Source organism: Tupaia chinensis, unplaced genomic scaffold (genome assembly GCF_000334495.1).
Source record: "Tupaia chinensis unplaced genomic scaffold, TupChi_1.0 Scaffold000561_1, whole genome shotgun sequence".
NCBI classification, from domain to species: Eukaryota; Metazoa; Chordata; class Mammalia; order Scandentia; family Tupaiidae; genus Tupaia; species Tupaia belangeri.
In genome coordinates, this window is record NW_006160074.1 from 3,027,037 (window position 1) to 3,038,253 (window position 11,217).

An 11,217-nucleotide genomic window follows, 5' to 3' on the forward strand; every position below is an offset into this window, starting at 1 on the left:
ATCCCTTCTCCTCCATTCTCCTCTCAGGATCTTGGGCACGCACGCACACGCGCTCGGCGTGAGTTTAAGCCACCGGGTCCGGGACTCAAACCACAGTCGACTACATGGGAGTTCCGCGACATAGCCATTACACTAACTGCTGGTCCCAAGATTTTTTATTTTTTAAGAGAGACTTTTGCTATAGGGTGTGTGTGCTTGACAAATAGAAAGCAAAAAATCACCCCCTGGGAGATGGCTACGCCACAATCTTTTCTCCTCCATTCTCCTCTCAGGATCTTGGGCATGCACTCACATGCGCCTGGTGTGAGTTTAAGTCACTGGGTCCAGCGACATAGCCATTACACAATCTGCCAGTCTCAACTTTATTTTAATTTGACCGGAGAGGAACAGTGAGAGATGTGAGGTGAGGGTGGGGGGTGAGAAAGAAGCCAGGTCTGGGACTTGAACGACAGTGAGCCATGTTGGAGTCCAGCACCCTTAACCACCATACCACTTGCTGGCCCTTTATTATTTTAAAAATTTGCTACAGGGAACATGTGCACACCAGAGAGATAGAGAGAGTGCACGCAAGAGAGCGAGCCATGAGGTCCAGACTCAAACCACGATTGGCTATGTGAGAGTCCAGCACCTTAACCACCATGCCACCTGCTGGCCCACGCAAATGGAAGCTCAAAACAGAATGGGCCAGCCTGGGGCATGGGTGTTAAGGCAGCTGGAGCCCACATGACTGACAGCGCAGTGCAAGTTCCAGACTCTGCTGAGTGCGTGTGTGCCTGAAGTCCTGAGAGGAGGGAGAAATGGAGGAGGAAGGACTGCAGTGTGCCTCTTCTGCATGGCTGAGTACTTGCTCATTTTCTCTGTGTTCTTGGTGAGACAGACATTCTGGCCAAATTAAAACAAACAAACACAGAATGACAAAACTGACATCACAGTGACAAGAAATGCAATCTGTTAGACGTGAGCTGTCTAAACCGGGTAAATCCTCTATCCATCAACCCATCAGGGTCTTCAGAGCCCTGTAAAAGGAAGACGTGATTTTATCTATTTTCAAATTGCCGTCTTTAAGCCGATTGGGTTCTTAGACCCATTTAGACTCTACCTCTGACTCAGGGTTGGAAATAGAAGACTGGGGTCCTGATCTTCTCCCTAGGAACTAGGTCCAAATCAGAATCCAATTATTTCAGACAGGTGAAACATGGGAGTTCCAGGCTGGCCTTAAAAACCTCTTAAAAACAGAAAGCTGAGACTAGCAGATGGCATAATGGTTATGTTGCTGGACTCCCATGTAGTCAACTGTGGTTCAAGTCCTGGACCCAGGAGCTTGAAACTCATGCCAGGCGTGTGTGCATATGTGCCCCAAATCCCAAGAGAATGGAGAAGGGATTGTGGCATGGCCTACCCACTCTGGGGATGACTTCTTGCTTTCTGTCTCTGTCTCTCCAGCAAGGGCACACACCCTATAACAAAAATCTCTCTTAAAAAACAAAACAAAATGGAAAGCTGTGGGGCCAGCAGGTGGTGTGGTGGTTAAGGCACTGGACTCCCACATGGTTGACCACAACTCAAGTCCTGGACCCAGCAGCTAGAAAATAATGTTGGGTGCATGTATGTGTATGTCCAAAATCCCAAGAGGAGAATAGAGAAGGGATTGTGGCGTGGCTATTTCCTCTTGGGGGTGATTTCTCAATTTCCGTCTCTCTGTGTCTCTCTCTCCAGTGAGTGGATATGCCCCTATGAAAAAAACCTTAAACAAACAAACAAACAGAAAGCTACCAGGCCAGTAGGTGGCATGGTTGTTAAGGTGCTGGACTCTCACACTGCCAACCATAGTTTTTGAGACCCAGAACTGGTAGCTTGAAAATCATGCTGATGTGTGTGTGTGTATACCTCTAAAATCCTGAGAAGAGAATAGAGAAATCAATGGTGATTTCTCACTTTCCCACCTCTCTGTCTCTCTCCTGCAAGTACATATGCCTTATCGCAAAACTACCTCAGAAAGCTACAAACTCCACTCCTTCGTCACTTACTATGTCAGATGACCACTTCCTCACTTAAATCCACTCTTCACCTGTGCTTTCAACGATGCCTATATTACAGGCAGCGGAGTCGAAAACTAAAATACGACCCCAATAACTCAGGATAATTTTATTTAATTTTTTGCTATAGGATATATGTGCTTGCCAGAGAGAGGGAATATGATAAATTACCCCCAGGGGGCGGCTAGGCTGTAGTCCCTTCTCTTCTATCCCCCCTCAGGATTTTGGGCACGTACATGTACCCACTGTGTTTCTCAAGCTACCAGGTCTAGGACTTGAACTGCGCAGTCGGCCCTGTGGGATCCGGCCACCCCAAGCACTACCAGCTGGCCCCAAACATTGTTCTCATGTGAAACCTCCAGATAAACGAAACTGAAAACTTGTTTTGGGCTCAGGATTTGTAGGCACGATCATGAAAGTTTGCAACCAGTCAATTTCAAGTGAGTGTGCCCAGCCAGAGGCGCGCACTGTTGGTAAGGAACGTCATCTTGGTTTTGGTTCAATACATTCTTCAAGATGCTCTGGCAAAGCCCCATCCTGAAACACACAGATTAAATGTCAAGTGAGGACAAGTGTCTGCTTGCTCAGCCATGCTCTGTGATGGAACTGTGTACAGGCAGAGAGCGGGAGTTTCACAATGCCTGCTGGGAAGTTCTCCTCCTCCCCACCTTCCACGCTAGCTAAAGTGAGTGAGCATCAGCTCCTGACGGACACGGTCAGCCTCTAAGTCCAGGGACTCCAGGTGCTCGTACTCTTCCTCGGGGGGCTGTTCCACGGGTCCTGTCGCCGGAGAGGACCACACGTCCATCCCATGCTCCAGAGATATGTTATGGAGGACACAACAAGCCAAGACAATGTGACTGGACTTCTCAGGTGAGTACTGCAGCGCCCCCTTGGACCCATCCAGGCAGCGGAAGCGGGCACAGAGGGTGCGGAGCGTCTTCTCGATCACACTGTGGGTCGCAGAGTGGGCCATGTTGTAGCGATATTCGGCTGGAGTCTCGGGGATGTGAAGCGGGGTCATGAGCCATGTGCGGAGAAAGAAGGCACTGTCACCTGTGGGGAGGGCCCAAGGAAACTGGAAGTGAATTCAAGTGGAATACAAATAAGAAGTAAATTTCAGAAATACATACGAGGGGGCTGGCCCTGAGACCTGGTGGTTAAGTGAACTGGATCCCACGAGACTGACCACACTGTTCAAATCCCTGCCCTGGTGGCCTGAAAAATAGGCCATGCGCGTGTGCGTGTGTGCCCCAAATCCTGTCAGGATGGAGCAATGGAGACGGGATTGAGGTGTGAACATGTCCCACTGGGGGCTGCTTTCTCTCTCTGCCATTCTCTTTCTCTTGTGAGCACACACATCCATTAGCATATAAAAACCAGAACACAAATGGGACCAGCAGTTTGGACCAGCGTAATGGCTATGTCGCTGGACTCCCATGTAGTTGACCGCGGTTCGAGTCCCGGACCTGGTGGCTTAAACTCACGCCAGGCGCATGTGTGTGCATGCCCAAGATCCCAAGACGAGAATGGAGGAGAAAGGATTGCGGTGTGGCCATCTCCCCTGGGGGGTGATTTCTCACTTTCTGTCTCTCTGTCTCTGTCTTTCAGGCAAGTGCACGCACCCTATCGCAAAAACTTCTCCAAAAACAAAAAGAAGAACCAGAACATATATGACATCCTCTGCAGCTGAAGCATCCCAGAAAAATCAAGAGGAAGATGCCATGGTAAAAAATAAAAAGCAAGCAAGCATGCCAATATTATGAGCAGGAAGACATGAACCTTGGCTGGAAATATCTTTGGGTAAAACTAATAGAGGGGCCAGCTAGTGGCATTAAGGGTGACTGGATCCCACATGGCAACTGTACAGTTCGAGTCCTGGATGCGGCAGCTTGAAATACACACTGCAACATGTGCGTGTATGCTCCAAGTGCTGACAGGAGGGAGAAATGGAGGAGAAGGGATTGCAGCATGACTATGCACTGTCATGGGTGCTTTCTCCCCCCTAGCCCCGTCTCTTTAAGGTGAGCACACATGTCCTTTGGCAAATTAAAACAAACAAACAATAAAAACACTCACAATAGCAAACAAACAAAAAACCATAAACCATGATAGCTATTTACCAAAAAAAAAAGCCAACTCTGGAGGAATGTACGGAGAAGGCAAAGGCACAGCAAAAAAATAAATTCTGGGGACCGGCAGATGGCATAATGGTTATGTTGCTGGACTCTCACGTGATTGATTGAGGTTCGAGTCGTGGATCCAGTGGCTTAAACTCATGGGGGGCGTGTGTGTCTGTGTGCCCAAAATCCTGAGAGAATGGGGGAGTAGGGATTATGACATGACCATCTCCCCAGGGTGTGTGTGTTTGTGTGTGATTTTTCACTTTCTGTCTCTGTCTCTCCAGTGACTGCACGCGCCCTATAGCCAAAATGTCTCAAAAAAATTTAAAAAAGAAGTTAAATTCTGGATTCTCTGAATTCATAGATAGTATTCTTTAATAAAAGGTTTTCCTTTTAATTTAATTGATTTTTCTATACGGTGTGTGCATTCACCAGGGAGGGAAAAAAAAGAGGAGAGAGACAGAAAGTGAGAAACCACTGCCCGGAGAGTGGGCCACACCACATTCCTTCTTCTCCATCCTCCTCTTGAGATTTTGGGCATGTACGCACACAGGGATGGCATGTTTTCCTTTTTCTTTTGCATGGCGTGTTTTTCAAGCCACCGAGACCGGGACTCAATCTGTGCAGTCAGCCCTGTGGGATCCAGCTATCTTAACCTCCATGCCACTTGGTGGCCCTTTAATAAAAGGTTTGAGAAAAACTATCAAATAATGTGGCAATTTTGAAAATCTTTAGAGATAAGCTGGTCTCATCGTCTAGTGATTAAGAGAGCTGGATCTCACAGGCCTTACCACGTTTGAGTACTGGCCTGGCAGCTGGGAAAACATGACAGGTGCACGTGCATGCGTGCCCCCGATCCTGACAGGATGGAAAGACGGAGAGGAACTGTACCGTGACCACGCACATGGGGAAGTGCTTTCTCCCTCCCTTTCTTGGTCTTTCTCTGGCAAGACCAAGACCACACACACTGCCTGGCAATTTGAAAACAGAAATAAAAATAAACATGAAAAACTACAATCTTTAGAGCAAGAACACAAGAGAGAAAAAGAGAATTCTGCCAGGAGATCCCATAACATTTGTCAAGAAAATTTCTAACTTTAATATTAAAATTTCAGGTCTGGGGTCAGTCAGTAGCATGGTGGTTAAGCCAGCTGGATCCCACATGGCTGACTGCATGGTTCAAGTCCTGGACCTGGTGAAAAACACACTGGATGCATGTGTGTGCATGCCCAAAATCCAAAAAGGAGGCAAAGATGGAGGAGAAGAGATTGTGGCATGACCATTTCTTATGGGGATGCTTTCTCACTTTCCTTCACTCTCTGGTGAGGTGCATATACCCTCTGGCACGTGTGTGTGTGTGTGTATGTGTGCACGCATGCACACACACACACACGCCAGGTCTGAAAGCATTACCTAGAAATTTCAGAGTATTTCATAGACAGTAATAATTTATCTTCCTAATACTGAGAAGAATAAGTCTTTTATCTCAGTATGCCAACCCTGCAGACTAGTTAAGGGAGCCAGATCTCACACAACCAACTGTGGTTCGAATCCTGACCCTGGCAGCTTGAAAAACATACCAGGTATGTGTGCAAGTATGGCCAAAATCTGTACCAAGTGGACATCGTGGCAGAGAACAGAACTTGGCCGTTTTGCTTTTCTGGATATTACAATCACTAGAACCACGCCTTTACAACAGAGGAACTGGGAGAAATTCACAGTAACAGGGAGAACACAGGCCCAGCCACAGTACAGTGCCCTAGACACGGCTACTCCACAGGCTAAGGCCATACAGCAGGTCTAGGTTTGATTCCTGGCCCACCCTAAAAGCTGGGCATGGGATTAGGGGAGGCAGGTGGCATGGTAGTCAAGGCATTGAACTCTCACATAGACAACCACAGTTCAAGTCCCAGACCTGGCAGCATGCTGTCTTGCTTTCCCTTTCTTTCCCTCTCTCTGATCAAATTGGGGGGTGGGGGTGGGGTTACGTCGCTGAACTTCGACATGGTCCACCGCAGTAGGAGTCCCAGACCCAGTGGCTTCAAACTCACACCCATATGTGGATACATGCCCAAACTCCTGAGAGCAGAATAGAGAAGGGATTGCAGCGTGGCCATTCCCACTGGGACTTTTCGCTTTCTCTTCCTATGTCTCTCTCTGTCTCTCTGGCAAGTACACGTGGCCTATAGCAAAAATCTCTCCAAAAATAAAGAAATAAATATGAAATGAAATAATTCCTAAAAAAATAATTTTATTTAACTTTATTTACTTATCTACTTATTTTAATTTGACCAGAGAGGGACACGGCAAGAGAGAGAGAGAGAGGGAAAATGAGAAATCAGGCCGACAGATCTGGGATTTGAACCGTGGTCAGCCATGTGGGAGTCAGGTGCCCTTAACCACCACACCACCTGCTGGCCGCAAAAATAATTCTTAAAAAAAAAAAAAAAAAAGCGGTGCACAATGACACATGCCTGTAGTCCTAGAGACTAGGAGGGGTGAAACAGGAGGACTGTGAGCTTGCGGTCAGTGGGGGCAACCTGGGGAGAACCTGTCTGAATCACCACACACACACACTAAAAATACACAAGGATGGCGTAAATAGAATGACACAAATAATAACAGACAAGGAAATGAAATCAGAAGTTAATTAAAATAATACACACAGGCATTCCCCTTAAGTGACTTCCTTATCAAATGATCCTGGGAAGTGCTAACAAAAACAAACAAAACTGGGGTGCAATGTCCTAACAGCAGCGCGGTGTTTCATAACTTTAACGCCCTGACTCATTACGTCTGGCAGATAAAATGTCCCACACAGGCGCTGCCACCTAGAAATCCGAGACGGACGCATCGGTCCTGGAGCACAGGCTTGCACAGCCCTGATCCATCATCGATTTTGGCAAATTGTTCTGGACTGTTCAGACAGGGCTTGGCACACTCCAAACAGACAGAACTCCTTTCTTGTAGGAGCTTACATTTCTCCTCTTTTTCCCTTTTTTTTTTTTTGCTTTAGGTTTTTGCCATAGGGTACATGTACTTGCTGGAGAGAGAAAGAGAGAGGAAAAGTGAGAAATCACTTCGGGGGGATGGCCACGCCGCAATTTCTTTTCCTCCATTCTCCTCTTGGGATTTTGGGCACGCACGCACACGGACCCAGCATGATTTTCAAGCTGCCAGGTCCGGGATGTGAACCGTAGTCACCCATAAGTTCAGCGCCTTACCCACCACACCATCTGCTGACCCTGGAGCTCACATTTCTAAGATCTGGGTTAAATGTAAACACTTAGGAAGTATCACAAAATTTTCAAATTTCATATTTAGCTACCTTTTCTCTCCTACAGATAACCTATGTGCAAGAACTCACCCCTACTAAATACTGTTTAAGAAACGTGTTGAGAGGGAACCCAGCAGTTAGTGTAATGGCTATGTCGCCGGACTCCCATGTAGTCGACCGTGGTTCGCGTCCCGGACCCGGTGGCTTAAAACTCATGCCGGGCGTGTGTGCATGCGTGCCCAAGATCCCGAGAGGAGAATGGAGGAGAAGGGATTGCGGTGTGACCATCCCCCCTGGGGGGTGATTTCTTGCTTTCTGTCTCTATGTCTCTCTCTGTCTGTCTGGCGAGCGCATGCGCCCTATAGCAAAAAACCTCTCCAAAAACAAAAACAAACAAAAAAACCTGGTGCTGGGGCTCACTCTGTAGCACAGTGGTTAAACACTATATGTAGGGAGGCAGATCCTACATAACAAACTTGGTTCAAATCCCAGCCCCAGCAGCCTGGAAAACATGCCAGGCATGTGTAAGCATGCCCCAAATCCTGGTGAAGTGGACAGAGTGTGTGGGGTTGCAGCATGACCATGCTTCACCAGGGGGTGCTTTCTCCCTCTTTCTTCTGTGTTTGGTGAGCACACATGTCCTCTGGAAATGAAAGAAACTGGTACTGTAAATAACAACAAGAAAAGCCTATGACTCAATGACTCAGGGCTGGCAGGTAGCATGGTGGATAAGGGTGCTGGGCTCCCACATGGCTGACTGTGGTTCAAGTCCCGAGCCTGGAGGCTTGCTTTCTCGTTCTCTCTCTCTCTCTCTCTCTCTCACACACACACAACACACACACACACACACACACACTCTGTCCCTCTCCGGTCAAATTAAAAAATAAATAAATAAAAGGAAAAAAACAAAACCCTGACTCATTGAACACCTACTATACGGCAAGAGGAATGCTAGGCACCTTTTAAATACTACTATTTATTATCCAATGCCAACTCTGCCAGGTTAGATAGTGAAGGAGGAGACCAGGGAGAAGATCAAAGTACATCAGCTGGGGGTGGACTGTGTCACGTGGCGAGGCAATGCTCTGTAAGGCTGACCCACGTGGGAAAGTTCGGGTTCACATCTGGGGAGCTTCCTGAACACACTGGCACACAGGTACTATGATCTGGGGTTGAAGTTAGGGGGTGGATTGAGGTGTGAAGACCCTACTGGGGGGCGATTAACTGTCTCTCTCTCTCTCTCTTGCTCATAGAAAAAACAAAAACGTTAGGGCCAGCCAGGTAGCATGATGGTTAAGGCAGCTGGATACATGGCCAACTGGGTGGTTTGAGTCCCAGAACTGGCGGCTTGAAAAATAAGCTGTGCTCATGTGCATACGAGCCCCCAAATCCAAGAGAATGGAGAAGAAGGGATGTGGCATGGGTGCCTCCCCTGGGGGGGTGCTTTGGCCCTTTCTCTCTCCAGCTAACATATGTGCCTTATATCATATTTAAAACATATGTAGGGGCCAACGGGTGGCATGGTGTTTGGGGTGCAGTGAGAATTCCTGCGCCACACGTCTTGATTTCTCACTCTCTCTCTCTCTGTATTTCTGTGGTAAGTGTATGTGTACTATAGCACATTTAAAAAAATAATAATAGTAATCAGGACCAGTGTAATGGTGTAATGGCTATGTCGCTGGACTCCCATGTAGTCGACCGCTGTTCGAGTTTCGGACCTGGTAGCTTAAACTCACGCTGGGTGCGTGTGCGTGCGTGGCCAAGATCCCGAGAGGAGAATGGAGGAGAAGAGATTGCAGTATGGCCATCCCCCATGGGGGGGTGATTTCTCACTGTCTCTCTGTCTGTCTGGTGAGAGCATGTGCCCTATAGCAAAAACTTCTTGGGGGAAGAAAAAAAAAAAAAGGAAATGCTATGGGTTTAAATCCAGCAGGGGGTGTGGCGCTGGACTCCCACTACTATGATCTGGGGTTGAAGTTAGGGGGTGGATTGAGGTGTGAAGACCCTACTGGGGGGCGATTAACTGTCTCTCTCTCTCTCTCTTGCTCATAGAAAAAACAAAAACGTTAGGGCCAGCCAGGTAGCATGATGGTTAAGGCAGCTGGATACATGGCCAACTGGGTGGTTTGAGTCCCAGAACTGGCGGCTTGAAAAATAAGCTGTGCTCATGTGCATACGAGCCCCCAAATCCAAGAGAATGGAGAAGAAGGGATGTGGCATGGGTGCCTCCCCTGGGGGGGTGCTTTGGCCCTTTCTCTCTCCAGCTAACATATGTGCCTTATATCATATTTAAAACATATGTAGGGGCCAACGGGTGGCATGGTGTTTGGGGTGCAGTGAGAATTCCTGCGCCACACGTCTTGATTTCTCACTCTCTCTCTCTCTGTATTTCTGTGGTAAGTGTATGTGTACTATAGCACATTTAAAAAAATAATAATAGTAATCAGGACCAGTGTAATGGTGTAATGGCTATGTCGCTGGACTCCCATGTAGTCGACCGCTGTTCGAGTTTCGGACCTGGTAGCTTAAACTCACGCTGGGTGCGTGTGCGTGCGTGGCCAAGATCCCGAGAGGAGAATGGAGGAGAAGAGATTGCAGTATGGCCATCCCCCATGGGGGGGTGATTTCTCACTGTCTCTCTGTCTGTCTGGTGAGAGCATGTGCCCTATAGCAAAATCTTCTTGGGGGAAGAAAAAAAAAAAAAAAGGAAATGCTATGGGTTTAAATCCAGCAGGTGGTGTGGCGCTGGACTCCCACATGACTGACTACAGATCGAGTCCTGGACATGGCGGCTTGCTTTCTCACTCTCTCTTTCTAGTCAAATTAAAATAAATGAATAAAATAAAATTAAATAAAATAATTCTTTTAAAAAATGGTATGAGCCTTAAATATGAGAAAGATGTAGGACAACCTAGTGAATATGAATCTTCTATAAAATGCTCCACCATTATTAACCGGTTATAATCCAAGCACCACTGGAAAACAGACACTCAGGAGGGATTAGGATCAGAACTGCTAAACAGATTATTATATAATCAGTCACCCACAAGGCATTCTGGCAGATCTTACCCAAAGCTGCTTAACAGGACCAGGTCAGGAGCTAAAGGCATAAGGACTCAGGTTAAACTGTTGGCAGGAACAGGTATACTTAGAGGAGGGGAGTTTAAGTAAAGCACTCCAAGCAAAAGATGAGGAGGAGGACAGGAAAGAATTATACCCTATACCCTAGGAAGAAATTTGCTTTACCAAAGTAATAAAAAGAAAGAAAGAGGGGGTGGGGAAGAGACTAGCAGATGGCATAATGGTTATATTGTTGGATTCCCACATGGCTGACCGCAGTTCAAGTCCTGGGCCCAGTGGCTTAAAAGGGACACCAGGCACATGTGTGTGCATGCCCAAAATCCTGAGAAGAGAATGGAGGAGAGGGGATTATGGTGTGGCCATGTCACTTGCGGGGGGGTGGTGATTACTTGCTTTCTGTCTCTCTGTCTCTGTCTCTCCAGTGAATGCACACACCCTATAGCAAAAATCTCTTAAAAAAGTGTTGGGAAAAATCACAGCTAGTTCTAGGTTTAACAGATCTAGAATTCCTCACAAATGTGATTGTGTCCTTAAAATACAACAAGTCACCAATTTCTCCATGCTTTTTTTTTTTAAACATTTCATTCCTCATAATTTTGCCAAACTTCCCCTAATGACCCTATAGTTCACACATTTTCTTTTCCTTTTTTTTTTTTTTTTTTTTCTATAGGACATGTGCTTCCCCCAAAAAGAAAAGGAG

At 47.0% G+C, this 11,217-nt stretch overlaps 1 protein-coding gene across 4 annotated transcripts in view; it reads right to left on the minus strand.

Annotated features, from left to right (window-relative positions):
- Nucleotides 1-2,267: 2,267 nt before the first annotated feature.
- Nucleotides 2,268-11,217, minus strand: part of HARBI1 (harbinger transposase derived 1) — an 18,552-nt gene continuing 9,602 nt past the window's right edge. For 3 of the 4 annotated variants that reach the window (XM_014591341.2, XM_014591342.2, XM_014591340.2), the window contains exon 3: nucleotides 2,268-3,092. In XM_014591341.2, the coding sequence (XP_014446827.1) occupies nucleotides 2,713-3,092 (380 nt within the window). In that variant the 3' untranslated portion in view covers nucleotides 2,268-2,712. The remainder of the gene's footprint in view (nucleotides 3,093-11,217) is intronic. The other variant, XM_006157779.3, reaches the window with a different exon arrangement.